The sequence below is a fragment of the Equus asinus genome, chromosome 5 (genome assembly GCF_041296235.1).
Source record: "Equus asinus isolate D_3611 breed Donkey chromosome 5, EquAss-T2T_v2, whole genome shotgun sequence".
Taxonomy (NCBI): Eukaryota; Metazoa; Chordata; class Mammalia; order Perissodactyla; family Equidae; genus Equus; species Equus asinus.
Window position 1 is genome coordinate 76,174,807 of NC_091794.1, and position 27,363 is coordinate 76,202,169.

The following is a 27,363-nucleotide window of genomic DNA, read 5'->3' on the forward strand; positions in this document are numbered from 1 at the left end:
TCTTGATTAGCGCATTGCTTCTTCATATAAGGGAAATGACCTAAAAAGTGGTAAGTTTATGGAAAAATTTTATGGAAAACGTTCTTTCCTGCCATGACTACAAAACAGGAAGAATGCTGGAAACCATTTTGCAAAATGGGCAACTTCTCCCACCCTACTAGTTTGACTTCACTTGGAGCCAATTATGCCCTGGAATCAGTCAGGGAAGTAATAAGAATCAGTTACTCCCCCTCTTCCTTTCCATCTACCACTAACCCTCTCTCCTCCACCCCCAACTCTCAGTCCCAGGCACAATACAGACAATTGCCAGTTACTCCTCTTTTGCAGCTTTAGACTTACTTATCAGTCATTTAATCTCTGCACCATAGGCAATAGAAAGCATACTGTATGTTCTAATGTGCAAGAGGTAAGCCCTTACCGAACTAAAAACTTCGGTGCTTGCAAGGACACTACCAACAAAATGAAAAGACAACCCACAGGATGGGCGAAAATATTTGCAAATCATGTATCTGGATAAGGGACTTGTATCTAAAGTACATAAAGAACTTTATCTCTCACTAATAAAAAGATAAATAATTAAAAAACAAGCAAAGACAATTTTTAAAATGCAATATTCTGGGGAAAAAAATAGGACAAAGGATCCAAACAGACATTTCTCCAAAGAAGAAAAACAAATGGCCAGTAAGTATGGTAGAGTTGCTGAACATCATTAGTCATCAGAGAAATGCAAATCAAAACCATAATCAGATATAACTTCATGCCCTCTAGGATGACTATTTAAAACAAACAAAAACAAACAACAGATAAGACGTGTTGGCCATTATGTAGAGAAACTGGAACCCTCACACTGGGCAGGTGAGAATGTAAAATGGTGCAGCCACTTTGGAAAAGTCAGGCAGTTCCTCAAAAGGTTAAACATAAAATATTTGCAAATCATATATCTGATAAAGGCTTAATATATAGAATACATAAAGAACTCCGACAACTCAACAACAAAATGACAAACAACTCAATTTAAAAATGGGTCAAGAACCGGAAAAGACATTTCTCCAAAGAAGATATATGAATGGCCAACAAGTACATGAAAGAAGCTCACATCATTAGTCATACGAGGAATGCAAATCAAAACCACGATGAGATACCACTTCACACCTACTAGGATGGTTATAATTAAACAAACAAACAGAAAATGGTTAAGTGTTGGTGAGGATGAGAAGAAACTGGCACCCTTGCACAATGCTGGTGGGAATAAAAAACGGTACAGCTGCCGTGGAAAATAGTTTGGTCGTTCCTCAATACGTTAAACAGAATTATCACATGACCCAGAAATTCTACTTCTAGTTATATACCCCAAACAATTGAAAACAGGAACTCAAACGGATGCTTGTATGCCAGGGTTCACTGCAGCATTATTCTCAACAGCCAAAAGGGAGAAAGCAGCCCATGTCCAACAACAGACAAATGGATAAACAAAATGTGACATATACATACAATGAAACATTATTCAGCCATAAAAAGGAATGAAGTTCTGATACATGCTAACATGGATGAACCTTGAAAATATTATGCTAAGTGAAATAAGCTAGGCACAAAAGGACAAATGTTGTATGATTCCACCTACATGAAGTACCTAAAATAGGTAAATTCATAGAAGCAGAAAGTAGATTAGAGGTTACTAGGAGCTGGGGAAAGGAAGGAATGGGGAATTAGTGCTTAATGCTACAGTTTCTGTTTGGGGTAATGAAAAAGTTTTAGAAACAGTGGTGATGGTTGCACAACACTGTGAATGCAATTAATGCCACTGAACTGTACACTTGAAATGGTTAAAATGGCAAATTCCATGTTATATTTTACCACAATTAAGAAAAATTAATAATGTAATATACCAAAATCATTGAACTATACACTTTACATGGGTGAACTGTATGGTATGTGAATTATATCTCAATAAAGTTATTTTTTTAAAAACACGGAACACAATTTCTGAAAAACAGAAATAATAAAATTTCCAAAATGGGGAATTAGTTAAATAATGTATCAAATCTATACAGTATGATATCGTTATATAAATTATAAGGTAAAAGCATATTTATTAACATTGTAATACGTTTGCAATATAATAAATGAAAAGCAGGTTTCCAGAGAGACTACTAAAAAGAAATGTCTGGAAGAGTATGTCCCAAAATATTGATTAATGGTGGTTTCCTCTGGATGGTAAAATCATTGGTAATTTTTATACTCTTCTTTTTTTTAACCTGTATTTTCTAATTTTTCTATAATGTGCATGTACTACTTATATAACAAAAAAGTAATCAAAATAAAAAGTATGCACATCTTTAGTAACAGGACAGTTAAGGTATATACACAGTATTAGCCTATGATACTTACCCAATCATTAGGTCGTTAGCTCCATCTGGTCATCTAGTAACCTATTTTGAATATAAATAGCATTTATACTATAAACTTTTCCTTAAATCCACTTACCTTTCTAGGCTTTTTAAATCTAAGTTAACTCCAAACATTTTCTCTAAGTAGAAAGATCTTTCATATTCAATAGACTCTAAAATACCATACCAGATTTTTAAAAATCTGTAAACTGATTAGCGTGAGTAATCACTTTCTTATCCCGTAGTAAACAATGGGAATATAGCGCTCCCCAAAACTCCTTTTACCCAAACTACTCTTTGATCTCTTTTCCACTGATCTTTTCTAAAATAATAAACATTACCATTTACACACTGAGTGCCATGTACTGTGTTAAACATTGTAGAAGTATTATCTCATGTCATCTTTCTAACAATCCAGTGAATCATCACTTTACAAATGAAGATACGGAATCAGAAAAGTTAAGCAATGTAGCCACAGGTGGTAGACTGAGATTCAAACCAAACCTGATTTCAAAGTCTACATTCTTTCTAATATTATGCTATGTTGTAAGAAAGTTGGCCCTAATATCCCATTTCTTAAATATTTTGAATTAAAAAAATACCTACACAATTGTTCTATTTTGAAAAGCTATTCCTTTTCCCACCTTTACACATTCTTTGTTACCACTCTGAAGTTCTACGTAAACATGAAATACAGTGGGAATTTATCAAATACAATTCCTTGGTGCTCCCATTCATAGAACACAGAACGGCAAAGAAGGTACGCACATTCATAGTGGTTGGATAATTTGCCTCTTAAGTGTGATAATATTGGATCACATGCTATCTAACACCGAAGTCTTGGGATACAGATCTGTTTTAGGGCTGGCAAGACCACCTACTTCCATACCCCTCATTTTAGGGGGGAGGAGAAATTGAGATAAGCTCACTTGCCAGTTAGTGGAGAGGAAACTGGCACTTGAACCCAGGTCTTCTGACTCTCAGTGATTCTACCATTCCACATAGGGCCTCTGAGTAATTTCCAGGTGACAGACATGGAGATACAGTCTTTTGCCTTCAAGATACTATGGCCTTTGAATAACAGAATCAGCTGGTGGAAATTAAAAAGGAGACTCAAAGTTGACAGACTTTATCATTTTGTTCTATCCTACCATGGAGATGAGATCAGGAACTCTATCCACACACAAAGAACAGGCATATGTAATCCACTCTTCAGCCAGCTGTGGACTACCTTTGCTTCATTTGCTTCATTCTTTCCTTTCTCCACTTCTGACATCATTACTATTTCCACATTCCACTTGCCTCACCCAATAATCATTAAATAAGTAGCAAATAAAAATTTTCCCCTATTTAAAGACCTAAATTAACCATTAAGTCAATTCTCAACTACATAATCAAAACATCTTCCGGGCTATCTCTCTACTCTCAGTAGACACCAAGAAAACAGAAATTCATGTTACTATAGACCTACACCATACATAATTATAAAGGTAATCCTATAGGTTAAATTAAACAAATAACACTTTCCGATAGCAAACATCAATGACTAATACATTATGAAAGTTCCAAATAGAAAGTGGGCAGGGTGGGGCCAGCCCCATGGCCAAGTGGTTAAGTTCATGCACTCTGCTTCGGCGGCCCAGGCTTTCACCAGTTCAAATTCTGGGTGCGGACATGGCACTGCTCATCAGGCCTTGTTGAGGCGGCATCCCACATGCCACAACTAGAAGGCCCCACAACTAAAAATACACAACTATGTACTGGGGGGCTTTGGGAGAAAAAGAAAAACTAAAATCTTTAAAAAATAAAAATTGGGCAGGGACGCAGGCTTTTGTATGGCTCCAAGTTGGGCATATTTAATTGTTTATTGATACAGGATATATCCTAATGATGAATGAAACCAAATTCTGGGTCTTTTGGAGAAAACTGATGGAAACCAGGCATGCAATATATTTTTCATGGGACCCAGGCCCTCAAAGTGAAAGTTTCTGAGAATGGTAGGTAACAACTTGTGCTTTTTCCTTTACCAAAGTGATGTTTTGTTAGTATTGTTCACCAAGCAGCATAAAACTGTCGGCAAACAGTATGTCCAGTCACACCTGTTCCCTATTAAGTTCTAAATGCTCTTATCACATGTTTAGTCTGTAAAAATGTTCTTGATTTGTCAAGTTAAAGCAACTGAAATGTTAGAGTAAACACATTTTCATATGGCAACTGGGCTATAAAAGTATTAACTTTGAGGTTAACAAGAGTCAGCATAATCAAGCCAACATGACACAAAGAATAAGATGGTTATCCCATCTCCACCCTTCTCCTCTTACCTGGTCTAAAAGTCCCACTACTAGAGCGACTTTTCTGAAATGCTCTGAATTTCAATTCAGAAAGACAACTGTTGAAATACAGGACTCCTATGTGACTTTGGGAGGTCCTCTCCCACCAGCATCTTAACTGGAACATGGTGTTTAGATTAACCGATTATTGTCACTGAGACTTTAACCCAAAGGCTGTAAATCAAGTTGATTTCAAAGGGAGTAAGGATAAGGGGAAGAACTAATACTGAAGAGGGGCTTTAAGCTAGGGCAGACTTAGGTAGAGGTGTCTAATTTTGATGGGGGTGGAATATATACATACATTCAGAGAAACCCCTCCTGGCACAGCACCCTCACATAGTTGATTTATATATATATACATATTTTTTTAATGCATGACTGGGCTGGCAGAAAATTAAAGGAGTAACTCAGATTTAGATAAATCGTGAAAGAACAAATCCAGGAGTGAGTGAGTGCTTGAGTTCTGGCTGCCCTGGGGACTTTCCCCATCCCCACATCACTGATGACTACAGCCTGAGATTTAATGGGCCACAGAGTGGAGAACAGAGACAAAAACAGGCCTAAACAGGATTGGAGATCAGATCAAAGAGCCCCACATAAAGTCAGGACCCCTAAAGGATGACACCCTCAGAACTAGGAAGAAATAACCCACCATGCAGAGAAAACAGCAAAAATTCCTAACCACAAGTCCATACTGATTAAAAAAACTTCCAAAGGATATACTTTAAGAAGGAGGAAAATGATCTCAGAAGAGCTGAGGTGCAAAAGTAAATGGTGAATAAAGAAACTGGTATGCATGTGAGTTATTCTAAACATTACATCTGTGTTGTAAAACATTAACATGTCATTTGTGGGGATAACAAAAAAAGTCAGTATAGAATTAAAATCCTGAAAAACAGAATAGCATGGAAAATAGAGTTAAGTGTCTTAAGGTATTTGTATTTTTTGGGGGGGAGAATAAAAACGTTAATATTAGACTTAAGTTAAATAATATGTTTGCTTAAAATTTCTAGGGTTACCGCTAAAAATAGAATGTATAGCTTCCTAAATAGGAGGTTATATATCCGAAGGGGAAAAGTCTCAATCAAGTCAAAAGTAGGTGGCAGGGGGTGGGAGGGAGATAGAATTAACACAGAAAAAGTAAGATAGTGATGATAATAAAAATAATAACTAACATTTATATAGGACTTACCATGTGCCAGGCACTGTTATAAGTACTTTAGATATACCAGCTCATTTAGTCCTCACAACACCCTGTGAGGGAGATACCATAAATTATTATTCCCATTTTACAGATAAGGAAACTGAGGCATGGAGAGATTAAATGACTTAACTAAGGTCACAGACACAGTAGGCATCAGGGTGAGATTCAAACCCAGACAGTCTGACTCTGGAATCTGAACTTTACTTATTGCCTAATAGACAATACACAGGTACGACATTTTGATATTTATTAATGTCCTTTCAAATCAATTTTTCTTCAGTCTAATGACTAAGAATGCCTACCAAAGTGGAGCTACTTACACTGCTCAAGACATTTCCTTCATTGACTATTTATGGATAAGCACAGAATAGGTCCGGGGGGAGGGCTAACATATACAAAGTACCTAATACGTATTAGGCACTGTGCCAGATACTTTATTACATGGGTTCTCTTGGTTAATCCTCACAATCATCCTGTAAAATAGATTAACATCTCAAATTTTCAGTGGAAGAAACTAAAGAGCCAAAAATTTAAATAACTCACCAAGGGGCAGGAACCCAGGTCTGACTGGCTTCAAAATCTACTTAACAAACATTCATTGAGCATCAATTTATGCGAGACATCCTGCTAGACACTACAGCTATGAGACTAAATTTAGAAATCCAGGGTTCTCACCATTATGGAGCTTACAGTCTAATGGGGGAAGTCTCTCGGGTTTCTGGACCCAATTCCAGCATGGGGGGGGGAGGGGAGTTCCCACACACACACACACACACACACACACAGACCAACAAACAATTCTCAGATACCAGCAAGGTGTGCAAGAATTCAACTGGGTTCTGGCACTATCTACCCAGACAGAGCATCAGATTCCACCGGTTAAGGGTTCAGTCCCACAACTGCAGATGCCAGGTGAAAGTCTCCGTTGTTATCTGTACTTCTGACGGACTGGCTATAAACGAAAGGTTCCCACAACCCCTCTCCGTAGGTTCGAATAATTTGCTAGAATGGCTCACAGAACTCAGAGAACCATTTTACTTACTAGAACACCGGTTTATTGTAAAAGGATATAACAGGAACAGCCAGCTGGAAGAGATGCATAGGGCAAGGTACAGGGAAAGGGTAGAGAGCTTCCAGACACACCTGTCTCCCCAAACCTCCAGGTGTTCATCAACCCGGAAGCTCTCTGAACCCTGCCCTCTGGAGTTTTTAAGGAGGTTTCACTACATAGCCTCACTGATTACATCATTGGCCACTGGCGAGTGATTCAACCTCCAGCCTCCTCTTCCCTCCTCGGGGTAGGGTAAGGCTGAAAGTTCCAACCCTCTAATCACATGGTTGGTTCTACATGTAACCAGCCCCTTCTTTTGGTGGGGTCCAAAAGCCACCTCATTAACATAAAAAGAAACACCTTAGTCACTCACCACAGGAAAGTCCAAAGGTTTTTGGAGCTATAAGTCAAGAACTGTGGAAGACGACCAAAATATATATGATTTGGTCATCTGAATGACCAAATATATGTTTCGTTTAAATCACAATATTGAAGGGAGACAATCAAATAATTAGAAAAATAACGGTGAATTACAAACTGATAAATGTTATAAAGGCCAAGAGAATTAAAAACTGGTAACTATCGTAAAGGACAACAGAATGACAAACTGACAGATGGTGCAAAGCCCTCTGAAAGCATATAATAGAGAAATATGACCTAGTCTAAACATGTGAGGGCCAGTCTCACCAAGGAAATAACATTTAAGCTCATGGTTCCCAAACTCTATGCCAAAGTGCCCTGGAGCACTGCAGTGAATTCACAAGAGTGCTCTGGGTTTAAATTTTTAAGGAAAACAGCAATTCTGGATATCTGTTAGATGTCATGTGAACTACCAGCTCAGGGTAGTTCACAGTTTCAACTTTAGATCACAGCACAATCTTTTCAAAGACATATCTTTGTGACACTGCTTCTTTGGCGGGCGGTTGCTGTGATAAAAACGAGTACCACATGAAAATTAATGTGGAAAAGGAAATGAGGATGGGCGTGTCCAATCTGATTCAGAGGTATGAGAAGCTCAGTGCCCAACAGGTATTTACATCCCATTGAGGAGGATCAAGGCTGCCCCAGGGAGAGAAGCCCAAGGTGTCCTGCCCTACATGCTGATCTATATCACTCTCCAGGAAGCATAGGATGTCCTGACCTGACCTGACCTGATTCGTATCCAAAGTTACAGGACCACCCAATAACCAGACCCCACCTTCACTGGGTCCTGTCCCCATGCTGCAGCTCTTTACCGCCCATGGGTCCTGTCCCCACGCTACTCCATGCTATTCTCTGAATAAAACAGCACTACTGCCAGACCTTGCGAGTCCAAGGAATCTTTCTTTCAACTCCTCAACTCACCGAGCCCACATCACCATTAGTAAGTAATTGTGGAAATAAAATTGCTACTTTTTCTTTTAACATATATGTACTATCTCTTCACACAGTTACTAAGTTGTTAGAAAATACTTATTAAACATTGTTTGGATCTAATTGATGTGGAATAAGGCTGCCCCAGCTAGAGAAGCCCAAGGTGACCTGGCCTACATGCCAAACTATACGACCCAGTGGACTTTTTTTATGGTATGAATTAGGACCGCCCCAGGGAGAGAAGCCCAGGGCATCCTCACCTACATGCCGATCTATACGGCCAGATTCGTATCTAAAGTTATATGACCGCACAATAACCAGACCCCATCTGCACTGAAATCATTTAATGACTTTTTACATCATCTTTTCTTTTTTTTTCCAGTAAAAATAAGTCACGTACCCATGCCTTATAAAATTAGCCCTAACCCTCAACTCAGGGCAGCAGCAGCTGCTCTGCCTGTCCATGGGCCCTGTCCCCATGCCAGCGGGGGCAGCAGAAGCGGCAGCAGCAGGAGCTCTGCCTGCCCATGGGTCCTGTCCCCACACACCAGCTCTGCCTGCCCATGGGTCCTGTCCCCATGCCAGCAGGGGCAGCAGCAGCTGCTCTGCCTGCCCATGGGCCCTGTCCCCATGCCAGCGGGGGCAGCAGAAGCGGCAGCAGCAGGAGCTCTGACTGCCCGTGGGTCCTGTCCCCACGCACCAGCTCTGCCTGCCCATGGGTCCTGTCCCCATGCCAGCGGGGGCAGCAGCAGCTGCTCTGCCTGCCCATGGGCCCTGTCCCCATGCCAGCAGGGGCAGCAGAAGCGGCAGCAGCAGGAGCTCTGACTGCCCATGGGTCCTGTCCCCATGCAGAAGCGGCAGCAGCAGGAGCTCTGACTGCCCGTGGGTCTTGTCCCCACACACCAGCTCTGCCTGCCCATGGGTCCTGTCCCCATGCCAGCGGGGGCAGCAGCAGGAGCTCTGACTGCCTGTGGGTCTTGTCCCCACACACCAGCTCTGCCTGCCCATGGGACCTGTCCCCATGCCAGTGGGGGCAGCAGAAGCGGTGGCAGCAGAAGCTCTGACTGCCCATGGGTCCTGTCCCCATGCTATTCCACACTATTCTCTAAATAAAAGAGCACTACTGCCAGATCTTGAGAGTCTAAGAAATCTTTCTTTCAACTCCTCGGCTCACCGACCCCGCATCATAATTACTTAGTAAATATAATTATTATATATTTCTTTTGGACTAGGGTGGTTGTGAAGAAAACCACTGTGACACTAAGGGCACCATGAACTAAGAATGCTACTAAGCTAAGACCTGAAGGATGAGTAGTTCAAACACCATGCCTTCGAGGGAGTGAAAGACAGGGTCTCTCCCTTGAAGACATTACAGTCCAGTTAGGGAGACAAAACTAAAAGATAAACAGTTTTAAGACAATGTAATGTTAAACTTAAATATTAAATATTTGCAAAATCTTTCCCATCTTGTCTCACAAAATTCTAGTGAGTGTTTATCTCCACTCCAAATTGAGAGCCCCTAGAAGCCTGTATTCCCCACATCCCCGCCCCCATACAGCACAGTTTGCATTCAGGAAGTGTTTTCTGGGTCAGTCTCTCTCATATAGGTTTACGCTCCTTACGCTTTTCTCGGAAATGATACCTCCAATTGCCCTATACAAGGGTAACTCTGCTTAAGTGTTCTCCACTCCCCCACATCTCCCAGCTGCTTCTTTCCTACTGTCCTTCAAAACTGAGTTCATACATATCACCTCCCCTGGGAAGACTTCGCTGATGCACTGGACTGAAATTTAAACGTCCCTTATCTAAACGGTATATTTGGTATTTTCTATCACATTCTAGCCTGTAGTAGTTACTGATAAACTTCTGTCTCTCCACTCACTGTAATGTTTGACAGTAAGGTCTGTGCCTTATTCATCTCAGCAACTGTCACAGTGCCTAGCTCTTAAAAATGCTTTCTGAATAAATGACAAGTACAGAGAAATTTTTTTAAAAAGTGTAATTATGCCATTTCACCTTAATAGACTTCTTGGAAAAAATGGGAAATTTATTCAGAAAACCTTAATAAATATAACTATTAGATATTTTGTTTGGACTAAGACGGTTGTGAAAAAAATTACTGAATTACAAATCTGCAAAAATTAAAATGACTGGTAATCATCCAGTGGTGGTAAAGAATTATACACCACTGACAGAAATGTAATAAATACGTTTTTAAAAAATAATCTGACAATTATCAATTAAAATTAAAAATGCATGGACCAGGCCTGGTGGTGTAGCGGTTAAGTTCACACACACTGCTTTGGTAGCCCAGGGTTCACAGGTTCGGATCCCAGGCATAGACCTACATATGGCTCATCAAGCCATGCTGTGGCAGTGTCCCACACACAAAATAGAGGAAGATTGCCACAGATGTTAGCTCAGGGACAATCTTCCTCAAGCAAAAAGAGGAAGATTGGCAATGGATGCTGGCTCAGGGCCAATCTTCCTCACCAAAAGAAAAGCACACATCCTCTGACTCAGCAATCCTACTTTTAGGAAACTTAGAAAAATAAAAGGATCCATATGCAATGTTATATTTACAAGGAAGTTTACTGAAGCACTGTTGGCAATAGCAAAATAATTCCTGGAAACTATCCTGAATGTCCCTCAATAGAGGAATGATACAACCATACTACAGAACATCTATATTATGGAATAGTCTGCAGCTACTAATAAGAATGAGTTAAATCTATATGTAAAGACCTGAAAAGATATCCATGATACATTCAGTAGAAAATAGAATAATCCCATTTGGAGGTAAAAAAGATAAATATTCACATTTTTATTTGTAAGAATATTGAGAAAGAGAAGAAGCAGTTAATACCAGACAGTTAATACAAGTGACCTCAGGATTAGAGGAAATTTAACTTTTCCCAACAAGCATGTATTACTTTTGTAACTTAAAATAGAAAGGCAAAAAAAGGGGGGGAAGCTTTCAAAAGTAAGGACAGTAATATCTGAATATACTCTCCCCTCCTCTGAGTTCTTAACCAAAAAAATCCTACGTTACAACCACCTTTAATGAAAAGGTGGTGCCGTAGAAGAGTCAAGAATTCTGTGGACTATCTCTTTTACAGATAATTTAAACTTTCTTTTTTAAAAAAAACCTGTCTTACTCCACTCTATCCCACCAAAAGGAGAGAGAAAGGCCTACTCTTAGACAAGCTTAATGTCCAGTGGATCTTTCTATCCAGTTTCCTCTATGAGTGGTAATCTGCCTTGGGGATTTGTAATCAAGAGCTTGGGAATTTTAGAATGCTCAGCAGATTTTCACAACCATACCATTTATTCACTGAAAGGAAACAGAAGTATTACATAAGAAATTTGAGTAAAAGAGAGGTAAGTCTCATTCAAACCCTTCTGTCCTAAAATTGGGAGAGCTAACTGCTACTTGGGCGCCCCCTGGGGACCAAAATTAAATTTTTTTTTACATCTCTAAGACAAACTAACGTCCTCTAAACATACTCATTCAAAGAATTCCTAAGCACCTACTATGTGCCAGGCACGACATTCACACTGGAGACACAAAGATAAAAATAAAATCAAGTTTCTGATTTCTACATGATTAAAGTCAATATCACCCAAAACTTTCTAAGCACAGGAGACACAATTGGCCATACAAAGTATGAGTTATCCATACAGGACCTGGAGGAAGCTATGACAGATGATAAGAACGCTTTTTGGGTGCTACAGAAAGTAATTTGGCATGGATATAGAAGTCTCAGCACAATTTGTTTATTATTCAAGGAAATAAAAATTTATTTGCTTATATAAGCAAAATGTTCACCATCATTAAGAGAAGAGGTTCAACTCTCCCTTCCAGCTAACACATGCCAAATTGTGGTTATTTGGAAAAGTAAGTTTAGGTTACGGTACCATAAATTTTCCTTGGGCAAAGCAATCTAAATAAAGCTTAATTTAAAAAATTCAAAAATGATGCAGTACCCCCACCATGACTTTTTAGTAATAAGTAAGGTTATTCCACAATAATAACTCTACTCTGAGCACTTAACTAATAACGGATTGCCCTGATTTAGAAAATGGCTAACAAATTGAGTATGACAGGATACAGATTTAGAAACAATTAGTTAGAAAATAAAACTGAAAAAGACCAGTACAACTAAAGGGGAAAAATCAACCCAAAAACCTCCCTCAAACCTTTCTTTCCCAGTTCACAACACTTTCAGAAGATATTGTATCACATTTGCCTTTTCTTCCTCAAGGTCTGGGAGAGCAATCAGCAGAGGGAGAATTCGCCTCCAGAAAATAAAAATGTGCCAGTTTCCTTCCAATTACACCCTTGCTGCTAAGTGCAATGTCCCAAGACATCAGAGGGCCAGATATTCTCAGGTTCTGTAGCCAGGGCCCAAAGATGTATTTCTGGCAGGCTGAGCTGGAAATCAATGTAATTTTCCCAAAGAAACCATTCTATTTTAGCCACATTTCAGGTACCCTGTGAGCTACATTAGCACTGACATGATAGTTACAGAATTTAACCTTGATTTATATAACTTTTTCCTAGAGAATAAAACTGAGTTCCAAAAATTACAGTCTTTTGGAATTCAGCTTATGTTTACCTGTAAAATAAAATATTGAGTGAAAATACAAGACTCACAGGAAAAAACACCTCTGACTTAACTCACCATAGACATTCCATTGTTTATTTAGTCAGCTAGGGGAGAGCAACTGCTAAATTATAAAATATTTGGCATTTGTAAATATCAGCTTAGTAATGTTTATGGCAACTGGAATCAAGAGCAACTATTTTCATGAAAGATGACAGTTTGAAGCAGTTTAAGCTCATATAATTGCTGAATCTTAAAGAATAGATAATACGTTATAGAACATATCTCATCATGGAAATCTTACTATTGATAATTAACAGGTTTAAAATATTATCAGCCATTACTGAACAGAGTAAAGAATAAACACTAGTTAGAACATGTAGATTATTTTTAATCCAGTGGAGTCATATGGGTATTGCTAGTTTGGGTGCGGACATTCGAAGCCATGTTATGATTCAGAAACAAAATATTTAAATGCATTCAAATATAACAGTCATAAACCAATTTTTACAAAGTAATACTACTTCGAAGTAAAAATAACCAATCTCACAAGTTAAGAACAGGCAGTCTAAAATGGAAAAAATATTATTTGCATCTATGTGTGCCAGATATTTTACCTCATTTAATATTCACAAATACCATACTAGATAGCTATTATTTCTCCCTTTTTACAGAGGCATGCAAGCTAAAAGTAACAACTTCTCTGGGACTAAAGAAACAGTAAATGGCATAGTTAGGGTTTGAACCCATATCTGACTCTCAAGTCTTTTCTCCCTCCCCTATCATGTTATTTACATGTAAGAGTCATTTCACATATAAAACAAAAACCTGAAATCATTCACTTGTCACCTGTCTTTTAAAAAGTGAAAAGAACCAACAAAAATGAGGAGAAAAATATTTATGTATTTTTTGGCTGAAGTAGTTTCACTTTTTTTCCTAGAAAAGATCAATAATTATAAATACTAGCTGTAGAACACAAATTGAAGTAGATGTTACCATCCAATTTCTTCTGGATGCTCTTTAGAGAATAAAATCTAGGACAGCAGTGGATTGTATGAACATAAAGGAGAGAAGTAAAAGCCCAAAGCTAATAAAAGCCATATTCTGGGACAGAGGAGGGAATTATTTTAGAAGTTCTGGGTCAAAACTTTTGCTGGTCACTGAGTTTCACAGGGATCGTTTCAGTGTGTTTTACAGCACTACTGGTCGCCTCTTCTGCTTCTAGATATCTTGTTTTCCTTCTCCCCCAAACATTCCCCAGATTCTCCCATAAGCCCTTCTCCTCACTGTCACTGCAGCTAACCACTCATCTGTTCGAAAATTAACGGAACTTAACTGGTAACCTTACCACGCATTGAAGAAAAAAAAAAGAACACAATTCTAGGGTTGGGAAGTATTTCATATCGAGTTTAAATCTGGGGGCACAGCCTCATGTTCTACAGAGGGCCACTGAGACTCGAGAGAGGAAGTGACTTGGCGATGGACAAAGCGTGAGTTGGCAGCGGCGACAGAGGTCGAAGCTTGAACTCGTACCACTCCGTGGCTTTTCCAACCAGAGGAACCGGCTGAGCCTCAGAACTGGTACTGCCGTGGACGGGGCCAGAAAGTGCTACGGGCAGAATACCTAAAGGAACACCCTGCCCCTGGGGGCTCCTTTCTAAGCTAAAGACTAGTTGAGGGTCGGAGTTTCGAGGGCCCAAGGGAAGAGGAGGAGTAGAAAAACTGGTCTCCGCTCCAGGCAGCTGTGGGCGCACACGGTTTCTAACCTAAACCCGCGCTCCTGCTGCCTTCTCCCATCCCACAACCAGCGACCCACTGCCCTCTGTAAGCTGGGGGTCCCCGGAGGCTGACCCTCCCGGGATCCCTCTCCCAGCCCAATCTTGAGACAAACCTGGTCCCCAAAATGTAACGAAAGAGGGGCGCGGGAACAAAGCGACCCCAAGCGGTCCTTTCCATCCTGGGAGCCCCCAAGGCGGGCGGACGTGGACTACCAGTCCCGACATGCCACGCGCCCGGGGACCCTCGACCACCGCCACGCAGGCGGCGCTTTGGTCGCCGGGACTTGTAGTCCGGTGTCTTCAGGGGGCGCGGACCGGCAGGCGCGGCGGGACAGGCCGGCCTGGCGTCCGGTCAAGCCCAGGGAGCCCCCCAGCTGCTCGGGTCTCACCTCGACGATGCGGGCGCACTGGGTCCCCTTGCCGGCGCCGGGACCGCCGAGGACGAACACGACCAGCGGCTTCATGAGGCGGCGAGGGCAGAGGAACAGCGGCCGGCGGGTGGGCAGCGGGAAGCGAAGGCCCAGGACGTGAAGCAGCCGGCGGGCGCAGAGGCTCCGCATACACCGCGTCTCGGCAGTACGCTGAGGGAGCTGACAGCGGCCGGGCCGGCGGAGGCGCGGGGCGGGGCGCGGAGAAGGGGGCGGGCCGAGCCGGCGCCCGCCGCGGCCCCGCCGCCGTGGCTGCCTAGGCGTCCGCGCCGCGGCCGGAAGGGGCGGGGCTTCCGCTTTCGCTCGGCGGCTGCGCTTCTGGTCCCCGTGCCGGTTAGCGCCCCCTCGGCTGCTCGCCCGTCCGCTGGGTCATTCATTCGTTCAGTCTCCGCCTCGTGGTGTCAAGCCTGTGCTGGAGTCTGAGACGTTGACACATGGGAGAGTAAAACCCATTGTCTCCCCTCTCAAGGAGTTTAAATTCCAATGGGGAGACGGCCGACCTGACCAAGTCAACGCACCAATAAATAAATAAATACAAATGGCTATAGGACTTTGAAGGAAAAACAATGGAGGAATAACAAAGGATGAATGTAATTTGGGAAAGGTAGTCAGAGAAGGCCTCTGAAGTAGTGACACTTAAATCAAGACTGGGATAGAGTGTCCTACAAAAAGAGAAAAGCATGTGCAAAAGCCCGAAAGAGGCTTGTGTTAGAGAATACCAGTGAGACCAGAGCTGTATGAATGAGGGAGAGGACGGAAGGTGGGAGAGTTAGGCCCCTGGTAGGTCCTTTGGGCCTTTTGCTTGTGGCAAGGAGTTTGGATTATATTGTTATTACAATGGGAAGTCCTTTAACCATAACTCTATTCCCCTGCACCCTGCTTGAGAGAAGAATCTTGTGGGAGAAGAAAAGGAGTCCAAGGAATGAGCCTTGGTGAACACAGATCTTTAAAAGTGGGAGAGGAGGACGAGCCTGAGAAGGAAAAGCCAGAAAGATAGGAGGAAAACCAGGAGAATGTGGCATTCCAGCAGAGAAAGGAGACTGTTTGGGGTGGGGTTGTGGTGACCTAGTGGTGAACGTTGTGTTAAAAGCAGAGGGTACAGGGGCTGGCCCCGTGGCCGAGTGGTTGGGTTCGCGCGCTCCGCTGCAGGCGGCCCAGTGTTTCCTTGGTTCGAATCCTGGGCGCGGACATGGCACTGCTTGTCGGGCCACGCTGAGGCAGCGTCCCACATGCCACAACTAGAAGAACCCACAACGAAGAATACACAACTATGTACCGGGGGGCTTTGGGGAGAAAAAGGAAAAAATAAAATCTTTAAAAAAAAAAAAAGCAGAGGGTACAGATAAATTGGATTTGGCAACAGGCTGACTTTTGACATAGAAAGTCTACAGTTTTGTCCAAAGCAGATCACACACTGTATTTAATCTGAAACTGGATTGAAAGGGGATGAGGAAATGAAAATAATAGAATAAAGGGTCAAGGCAAAGTTTATGTAGGATGAGAGATAGTGTTACCGAAGTCGCCCCTGGCCCGGAAAGCCAAACACCGAGACTACAAAATTGCAGCAGAGAGACGGTTTTAATCACAAGGCAGCCAAGTGAGGAAGTGGGAGAATGAATCTCAAATCCACTTCCCCGAAAATGGGGGCTCAGGGATATTTATGGGGTAAGGGTTTGCAGTATGGAGATAGGTAATTGGAATTGAGGAGAGGTGAGGTAATTGATGATCTGCACAAGCGGAGTCAAACTTCGTGCCTTTTCATAGGATGCATGTTCACAAAATGGTGGCGTTAGCATGATCTGAGGGTGGAGTTCTTAGCTTCTTGACATCAAAAGGTCACTTATCCCATATCTGCGTGGGCCCAGTTGATGGGTTGTTGGTCTCAACTGGCCTGAACTGGACAAGGGGGTCCTAATTCCTGAAAAACAGCTAGAACACCCATTATCATGCTGATCCAGGCTCCGGAGAGATGTTATCTATAGGAACTTAGCAGGAGTCTTGAGGGAGCATATTGCCTAAACAGCGCAGTTAACAATGGGCAGGTGAACAACTAAAAGCTATAATCAGCAGTTGCAAAAAACAAACAAACAAAAAAAACTTTAGTTGCTAGCTACCTAGTCATCAATGGCTGTTTACTGGTTTCAATAGGAGCCACGCTATCATTAGCCACATGTGGCTATTTAAATTAATTATATTAAATACAATTAAAAATTCAGTTCCTCAGTCACACTAACCACATTTCAAGTGCTCAAAAGTCACATGTGGCTAATAGCAATTGTATTGGACTGTACACGTACAAAACATTTCCATCGTGACAAAAAGTTCTATTGGGCAATGCTGTACTAGAGCTTGTAGTTAAGCTACTAGGAATAATTTCATAGAAAGGGAGAAAGGTAACTCCTTGAGAAGAAGAATTAGATGTGTTCCAAAGGGCACATGGAGGGCCTTAGATGACTTAAAAGTTCTTAGAAATGAACAAGTTCATTTATAATAGGAGTTGCAAGCAGGGTACAGTTGCAGGAAAGTTTGAAGATAGGAAGGGTTCCTGTCTGATTATTTTCTCAGCAAAGAAAAGGCAACATCAGCTGAGGGTAAAGATAGTAGAGTAGGATGTTTGAGGAGAGAGAATTTATGAAATAGACATCTTTGAGAGTGGAAATGGTTTTCTAAAGAAAACTAATCAGTAGGACTTCTGAACAATATTAAGAGCTCATTTCATATTTGAGATCATGAATGTAAAATAATCGAAGATGTTTGTTCAGGTGCAGGCAGGGAGAAGACAAATTGTTGAGTTCATACAGGCTTGAAATTTTGCTAAGCAAATGCAACAGAGGGAGAGAAGGCCAAGAGGGTGTTTGCAAGAGAATGTTTATGATAATGTAGGTAGAATCAAAACCGTATAGAAAGTAAATTATGGCATATGAGGGCTGAGAGTGAGGATGTGGAAGGGAGCTGGGAAAGGGGCCAAGGTGTTAGAAGCATTGATGTTGAAGAATGGTTGCAGTGGGATACTTGGCAGTACAGATGCTGGTGGTCTGGGTGGGATATTTGAAATTGAGATTTCAGAAGTTGTGAGTTTCTAGTGATGCCAAGGTCCAAGGTGAGCCCCTGCAGGGTGAGAGAAGGTGAATGGAAGGCTGAGGCAGATTACATGCCCTGTTGTTAGAACTGAGAGGCCAGGGTGTTAGAGTTATCATTCAAGTAGAAGTTTAAGTGAGATAGTATTGGTGTGAAGAGAGAGACTACCAGAGAGGAACTAAGTTGTTGAGAGTTGAGTGACAGGAAGGTTGGGAAATGATAAACAGGAGGAGAGGATGGTGGTTTAGCCTCTGTCCTGTGTGCCCCGCCTCCTTTTCCCTGTACCACTCCTTTCCTTCCTTTCCTCTTCCTGAGCGGTATTTCCCACCTCCTCCCTATCTCTCTCTTTCCCGCCCTTCTTTTTATTTTTACTTATTTCCAACTGTCCCCTTCTTTTCCCATTTCTAACTTCCTCTCCTTCTCCCCATCTACTTCTCTTTTCCTGTCCTTCTCCCCACTCTCTTTCTTTGCCTCTATTATCTCTTCTCCCTTCAGTTCCTACTTCCTTCCTTCCCACAATTTCTACATTTTCCTTCCCACCATGGAGGAAGAAACAGAATGTCTCAGATTATTACTGCTGGAGAAATCTTATTATTAATAACTTATTTTTCATATTGCTTCAAAATATTCCCCTTTTTGATTGTTTATTGAGCCCTATCATAGCTACTATGTCATTGACCTGGTGACATAGATGTTACTATTACACTCATTTTGCAGATGAAAGAGAAGCCAAAAATTGTCATTTAGGTTTTGTGGGCCATACCATCTCTGTTGCAACTAGTCAACTTTACCCTTGTAGTACAAAAGCAGCCTCAGACAATACGTAAACAAATGAGTGTGGTTATGTACTAATAAAACATTTTTATGAACACTGAAATTTGAATTTAATATAATTTGCACATATCCCCAAATATTATTCTTTCTTTTATTTCATTCATCCATTTAAAAATGCAAAAGCCATTCTTAGCTTGTAGGCTATAGCGAAACAGGTACTCACAGGCTATAGTTTGCTGACCCCTGACCTGGCAGAATGCCTGGCATTAGAAATCCAATCCAAGTTCAGAAGAAGGCTCGAAACTTTGCACCTTCCAGGGAGGAGGAACTAGGACATATGTCAGCTGAAAACCAGAACCACTGGTCATATTACTAAAAGGTAATGGGAGTACAAAAAGGGCCATATTGAAGCAAATGTACCTTCTTTTCCTTTGTGCGTGTTGTCTTAACTGATTTTTCTGTATCTCTTCTGGCATAACTGCCACAGTTGAAAGATGTTAAGGGTGTAAGTTCCATGGAAAAAGAGTCTAAGAAGCTATTCTCATGCTTTTAGTGAAGGCCTGAGGCCAAAGACAAAAACATAGTCTTTCTTGCTCCAATGATAGCGTCCACCAGAACCAAGGATTCCACACAGGAGGCTGGGTCCCAAACTTCATAGTATACCTACTTAGAGCAATATGTAGGGACTTTCCTCTCTACATCTCCCTGGAGAACTATGACTACAGTAAGTTGAGTATTTATTATCCTGTGCCTTGCCCATCTCCTCCCAACCACGCTAGGCAGCTAAGGAAAATACTAGTAGGGAAAGATATAAAAAAGTGAAAGCCAGATACCCATCTCTGCCAAGGGTTTTCCAGGGAGTTATTTCCAGGAAGAACAAGCCTAGGCAAAAGCACAATTTATTATTTGTTGGCTCTTTAGGCCTGTTCCATTTATGTATTGCTATATAACAAATCAACCCCCAAACTTAATGGCTTACAACAACAAGAAATGCTTGGTGTGGGAACCCCTTCGCCCACACACATTTGGTGACCAGAAGTTTTCAGTGTGAATAGTGCTGCGAGTAGAGAGAGGAGACACGTGGAAGGATTTTTCCAAAAGACCTATCTTACCACGCCGGGCAGTGGCATGGAGCCAAGCCAAGGAAGCTAGGATTCATAAAAGACACCATGCTACTCTGATGCTTGAACATTTAACCCCTCTGCTTGTCCATGGTGAAAAATTGATCTCTTAGCACCTTGGTCCTGATTTGTTCCCAAAGACTTCATTTCATCTTAGCCTCCTATCAGTGTTCCTACTCCTTGGAGGTGGCAGGGAGGCAATGAGTTCCACCTAGATGCAGACAACCAGACCTTCAATGCCACAGTAAGTATATATTGAATAAAGAGATGTCACCCAGTAGACAGCCATTCCCTATCTAAAACCATAGATTGACTCCATAAATTAAATAAAATTGATCAATATCTATTGAATATCCACTATAAGCCAAGCATTTCACTTACATTACTTATTTTTTGGATAATATTCAAATTTCTTAATAATCAGTACAATCAGAATATCTCTAGAGATTTCTGTGCCAAGATTTGCTATGCTGGACATCAGTCCTCTAATTGCTGGATCACAGGGAGGTCCTCAGTGTCCCAGGAGAGGGGTAGAGGGCATTCAAAGTGCTCAGGGGAATAGCTATATACCAACTTGTATGTGTTAGCTAAACATCAGCCTCGCCTTACAAAATCTTTATAATGCTGTGAAGTTAGTACTGTCATTTCACAGATGGAGAAACAGAGCCAGGAAGTGGAAGTACTTTGTTCAAGCGCACATAGGCAGTAGATAGCAAAGTCAAATTCAAACTCAGTGTTTATGGCTTCAAAATCTGCATTCTTTCTATACGGTACTGACCTCCTTATGTGATAAAAAGTTCCATGCTGGGGCTGGCTGGTGGTGTAGCAGTTAAGTTTGCACGTTCTGCTTTGGCAGCCCAGGGTTTGCCAGTTTGGATCCTGGGGGCTGACATGGCTGACATTGACTTGTATCTTCAATGGTCTGGCAGCTCAGGGCCCATCTTCCTCAGCAAAAAGAGGAGGATTGGCAGCAGATGTTAGCTCAGGGCTAATCTTCCTCAAAAAAAAAAAAAAGTTGCATGCTCACAAAATCCCTTTAAAGTGGGTTCTATCACAGATGAGAAGACTGATCTCAGAAAGCTATATAGTAAGAGCTATCCTCAAAATCCACTTCTACCTGTATGTGTTTATTTATCACCAAGCACAGTAGGTCTTTTGGGCATATATTCAGCACATGGATACTATTCCCAGCCTATAGCTATGTTCTCGTGCACTTTCTAAGGGCTTAAGAAATAGAGTCTTGTCATCATTTATCTGTCCTATTTATCATAATTGACCTTTCAAAGGTCAATTTGAAAGGAATTTCCTGTTCCCATACTTTCTTTTTCACTTTCTTGACCAAGCCTCTTTGTTGGCTATGTGCTATTCATTTTTCAGTATTCAATCCAGATTTTACCTTCTCTAGGAAGCTCCCTATTTCCAAGACAGGGTTAGGTGTCCCTCTTTTATGCTTCTACATCCTTCCCCCTTACCGGAAGGGGTAAGGTCTTGTTTATGTCTGTTGTAGCATTGTGGTGTACTGTGAATCCACACTAGATTTAGAGCTCCCTGAAGGAAGGGACTAGGTCTGATTCCTCTTTGAGCAGCATGGTGTACCACTGTTACAACATAATTCACTCTCTTAAGGTTCTTGGAAGATTTAGACTATATGACTTTGTTTCTGCCACTCAACTTGTATCTTCAATGGTCTGGCAGCTATTTCCCTATCAGAGATACCTCCCTTGAGTATACTTAGCTAGGAACTTGTTACTAGGATCAGTCTGGATGATGGAACAAAGACATAGCATGTGGATGGCATAGGAGGGTGGGTGGCAGGCCATATGCTTTGCATTCAGACCTTCATAGCCATCTATTATATTGTGATTTATTTCCTAGAGGGATGCTAAGCTCATTACATAACCTGATGCTTGATGGAGTTTCTAAAATGAAGATTCCTGCTATTCAGATTTGCATGGTTATTGCCATAACACTTTATCAAAGGACCTTTTATCAAAGATTCTGAGAGCATTAGTTAAAGGAAACATGGCCTTTAAGAAGCTGATGTGCCAAATCTGGCAACAGACAATAAACCTACGCTTCCAGGAGTGACTTTGTCAGTCAAGCTCAGTCAGGTCCACACTGTAGAATGGCAGGCTAACCTGAGAAAGGAGATTGTCTTTGGCAGGTCTTAGAGTGTCTTTGCGTATTAACTTTGCAAGTGTAGGTAGGTTGGTTATACCTATGGTTTTCTTGAATGCAAATCAGGATGATGGTACATTAACTCAGATTAGCAAATACTTTCAGAGAATTTACCAGTGTTTGTTATTTGATCATTCTTGTCTTCATTCCAAACAAGCCAAGCTTCAAAAAAATAAAGTAAATCAACGTGATGACACACATTGTTGTTACCTCTCCCAAGAGGTTCATCTCAAAGGAATTTTGCATAAACTGACAGACTGGCAATGCCCCTTAAAAATATGTTCCTTAAAAGTGAAGCTGTAGTTGTTTTTAAAAAGCAGTAGTCCAGCTTAGCTCAGGAGTATAAATAGAGAAAGGGAAAGTTGGGTGTTTGGAGAAATTTAGTAAATAAATAACAGAACTGATAACTGATTCCAACTTCCCTGTTCCTGGTGATAACAATAGCTCTTTAATTCCCACAGCCAGCCTATTAGCAGGCACAGCAGGGTTTATAACACTGAACATTTACCAGGTCTAATCATAAAGACCATGTCATGTGGACAGGGAGTGAAAGGGCACAAGGAAAAGTGAAAACAATTGACATGTTAGGCTGTAGAATTTTGGATGAATTTTTCCCTTTACAATATTTTTCTTGTTGTAGCATTGTTTGTGCAACAAATTCATACATTTTTTTAAAGTATGGCACACTGGAAATGGTTCTCTGTGAAGCAAATTAAAGCTCTTGCAAATTTGAAAAATAAGAAAATAAGACTGGTAGCTTTTCTCTGTAGAGGCCAACAGCCATGGCAATTCCACAGTGTCCTGAAATGACATAAATATATTTAAACAGGGATCAAAGAATAGCATGGTATATATTCAGCCTATTTAAACTTGCCTGCAATCTAACAATAATTCGTATTTGCTTTGGATAATTATCTCTTATTACCCCAACTATAAAATTGTGCCTTCCTTGTTCTATGCTTGTCACGTCCTTCCAAGTCCCCATACCATCTAGCACAAAGCTTACTGTGTAGTAGGTCCTTGGCATAGCATTTATAGATTTTATTTCACTAAGCTCATTCTCTTTCTAATTTAACAGATCAGTTCCCTTAATCTCTATGAATGCATGGCAATGTGTTGCTCATTTATTAACACTGTCAATTGTCAGTACACCTGTACTAATAATAACATATGGGCAGCCTTCTAATTAACTTTCACCCTCATTATGCATTAACTCTTTTTGATGTTAATATACAATATGCAAAAGAGGAAAATCAATCTTAGATTAATTGGCAGAATTGGGGCCAGATCCCCAAAGCCAGTGCTTGTTACCTTATACCATAATTCAAAAATTTTTTTAATATCTAGGGAATAAGCCCTTTAGGCACCTCCAAGCTGTACTAAATATGAGGCTGAGTCATTCTAATCCTAAAATGAAGATTATTTTTCTCTTCATTCAATTCAAAAAGTATCGACTCTATGTATAGCATTAAATGTATATCCTGCTTAGAAGTCCAGCGGTAATAAAATGTTTAATTGAAGCCTTTTTTTGTATTTGAGTTATTATTAAGCAAAAAAGAAGCCATTTTACTTTATTGTTGTTCAAAAAATTGGCATATTTCAACTCTTCTCTTGCCCCTTCCTTTTTTCTTTGTAACAGACTTTATTTTTTAGAAATATATTTACAGAAAAATTGAGAACACAGTACAGAGTTCCCACATACCCCACACTTAGTTTCTCCTATTATTAACATCTTATATTTAGTATGGTACATTTGTTACAATTAACAAACCAATATTGGTACGTTATTATCAATTAAAGTCCACAGTTTATTTAGATTTTCTTAGTTTTTAACCTAGTATCATTTTTTTTGGGTCCATGATCCCCTCCATGATACCACAATACATTTATTTGTTACATCTCTTTAGGCTCCTCTTGGCTAGTTTCTCAAACTTTCCTTGTTTTTGATAACCTTGACAGTTTTGAGGAGTACTGGTCAGGTATTTTATCGGATTGCCCTCTATTGGAATTTGTCTGATGTTTTTCTCAGGGTAACACTGGGGTTATAAGTTACTGAAAGGAAGACCACAGAGGTAAAGTGCCATTTTCATCACAGCATTTCAAGTGTACATACTGTCAACATGACTTATGACTCAATGTTGGCCTAGATCACCCGGCTGAAGTAACATTGGTCAGGTTTCTCCACTGTAGTTACTCTTTCTCCTCCTTCTTTCCATACTGTACACTTTCGAGGGACATCACTACGCCTAACCCACACCTAAGGAGTGGGGAGTTATGTGTTACGCTCTCCCCTTCCTTTTTGTCTAATTCACATCATCTTACGTATCTCTTTCAGATATCTTAAAGTAGTTCTAAAGAAAACCATAAATCATGAGGGGCCCACGCAGGGTTCCTTTTTTCTATATCATAAATTTTATCTGTAGTCAAATCCTGTTGATTCTACCTTCAGAATATATTCAGAATCCAACAACCTCTCACCACCTCCATTGTACCATTCTGGTTCAAGCCGCCATTTATCTCTCCCCAAGGTTATAGTAGCAGCCTTCTAACTGGTATCCTTGCTTCTGCCCTTGCCCCCTATAGTTTATTTTCAATGTAACAACCACAGCGATCCTTTTAAAACCTAAAATTATATCTAGTCAGTCCCCAATTAAAAACCTCCCAATAGCTCTCTAACTCAAGAGTTCAGCCGAGTCTTTACCATGGCGTACAAGGTCCTATGTGGTCTACCAACATCTCCTTCACTTTAAACTCTAAATATTCTTCTCACTCCCTCTGCTCGGCACAAACTGACCTCCTTGCTCGAAGATGTGAAGAAGCTTACACCCAAGGGCCTCTGCACTAAATGTAACCCATGGCAGCCATTGAGGTTTGTCACTTGGATCTCCCTACAGAAAGAACTTGCCAATCAGCTGCAAAGTAAGCACAAACGGTTTATAAATTTGTCAAGTTCTTTTCTGCTCAACAGAAAGTGTATTCTTTTTTTTTTAATTTATGTTATTGAGAGGAGGGGATGCTTCTTAGGAAAGAAACCGGAAGAAATCTAACTTCCCCTCTTTTGTCCTTTCAAATTTAGTCCGCTTCTAGTCGCCGAGCAACGATCACGGAAGCGAGCGCTTCCGGCCGCCTCTGACGTCCTCCGGGCCGCCCGGCTGGGCTTTTCACTGCGTGCGCGCAAGGCCCGCCCCACTCCGGAACTTAACCGTTGACGAACACTAAGTGTTTAAATCCTCCGGATCCTGATACCTGAGCTCCGGTGGCGCCCTCAGTTCTCCAAGGAGGCTTGGGATTGGTCGAGCGCGGGACCAGTGGGGAGCGCTGATTGGCTGGCGCACCATCACGTCACGGCTACCGTGCGTGACGCCTCCGGCACCGCCCCTGCTCCCTGACGGGTCGGGATACCGACCAGTCAGCGGACGCGGCGCGGGGTTCGGTTTCACGGCTTGTGTTTGGCGCCTCGCTTCCCGCGACCCCAACGTCCCGGAGGCGGGGCGGGGTCGGCGGAGGCGCTCCTTGGAGCCGACGTCTGTTCCGGCGCAACAAACAGACTCCGGCTCGGCAGAGGCTGCAGTGAGTGTGGCTTTGTGCGCCGGGTTCGCCTGAGGGGCGGCCGCGGGGCGGGGGCTGGCCGGTGCGACACTCAGGGCCCGGTGGTGGGTGGGCCCTCCTGGAGCCTGGGCCGACGCCATGAACGGGAGCTAGTGGGAGGACTGAAATAGGCGGACCGCGAAGTCCTTCGCCATCGTTTGTCCTTAGGTGTGTGAGAGAGGTTTGCGGTCGGGAACGTGCCGTTTGAAGTTGTTTCTACTGTGAGAATTTTTTAGGGACTGAAGCCCTGTTTGCTCCATCTTCTTCCCTCTCGTTTTCTAGCTCACGCAGCTCCGTAGTAAGGGATCAGTCAATGCTGGACATCTGCTGGAAGTAATGCTAAACAGGGAAGTGTGAAAATGCCGTGTGTGTGAACACAGGCGGCAGTAACGTCCCCGTGGTGTCTGGGAGATAGATTCATGAGGAAGTGAGGTTCGAGTTGGGTCGTGAGAGGTGGTGGTCGGGGGGATCACTAGGGCCTTCCAAGTCAGGCAGACAGCCTGTGCCGAGACACTCACACTCGGGAGCTGCGAGTTGTTCAGGTTGATTGGGATGTAGGGTGAGTGGATGAGGGACAAGTTTGGAATAATAGGTTGGGGCCAGATTGTGAAGGTCCTTTATTCTGTTTTTAAAGAGGAGCTTTTTAAGCAGGAGAATAATTTGATCAGATTTGCATAGAAATGCCCTTCTAGCAGCGCCGTGGGGGACTTTTCAGTAAATGTGGTTGATGAAGTCAGGAACTAATGTAGCGGAGATGGGAAGACAGAATTTATATGGAAGAGGAGGGCGGAAGGAGAAGTAAGGATGACTTGATGGTTTCCATTTGATAAATCATGATGCCATTATCTGAGACTATGTTTGGCTGGCGATAGGTGTCTGTGGTTTTAGTTTCACTAGCTTTAATTGCTTGTGTGATACTGTCGGAATAAATTATCTCATGTGTATTGTTTTAAAATGGGAAAGAGATCAACCTTATCTTTTCCCTAATGTATAAAAGAAGAGGAGGCAAATGTGGAGTTTTAAGACTTATGTTTAATGGAGAAAAATGGCACTTTTATACTTCCTCGAGTTACAGATATCAATTTTGAATACTGTTATCCATGACAACTAAGTCACATAGAAAGGCTTTAGAATTGAAAACTTGCATTCCATAGAAGCTGCATGAAGTCCACGTATCTCCAAGAGGGACTTTGTAGTCAGCCTTACAAGGGCACTTTCAATAGGATTTTGTTCTTGTAAATATTGTCAGCCTCTGACTCTATCTAGAAAATCTCTTCTGAGTGACTTCTGCACCTGCATTAGTAACTCTTTCCTTCCTCACTTTGCTTCAGACAGTTCCTTTTTGCTAGAATTGAAATAGAATGGACAGGGCTAAGAAAAGAATATAGGAAATACTGAACTGTAAAGGAAGGACTATGAGGTCTGCATTTTGCCGTGATAATATTTAGGTGGAGATGTCCAATGAGCAATTAGAAATATGAGTTTG

At 41.6% G+C, this 27,363-nt stretch overlaps 2 protein-coding genes across 6 annotated transcripts in view; one reads left to right on the forward strand and one right to left on the reverse strand.

Annotated features, from left to right (window-relative positions):
* Window positions 1–15,419, reverse strand: part of CMPK1 (cytidine/uridine monophosphate kinase 1) — a 33,030-nt gene extending 17,611 nt beyond the window's left edge. The window contains exon 1 of the mRNA XM_014845227.3: window positions 15,100–15,419. Within this exon, the coding sequence (XP_014700713.1) occupies window positions 15,100–15,270 (171 nt within the window). The 5' untranslated portion in view covers window positions 15,271–15,419. The remainder of the gene's footprint in view (window positions 1–15,099) is intronic.
* A 10,288-nt stretch (window positions 15,420–25,707) lies between these two features.
* The window catches only part of STIL (STIL centriolar assembly protein), a 54,074-nt gene continuing 52,418 nt past the window's right edge, over window positions 25,708–27,363 (forward strand). For 4 of the 5 annotated variants that reach the window (XM_014845228.3, XM_014845229.3, XM_014845230.3 and 1 more), the window contains exon 1: window positions 25,708–25,859. The gene's annotated coding sequence lies outside the window, so the exon portion shown is untranslated. Of the gene's footprint in view, window positions 26,046–27,363 lie in introns of all 5 variants that reach the window. The other variant, XM_044770739.2, reaches the window with a different exon arrangement.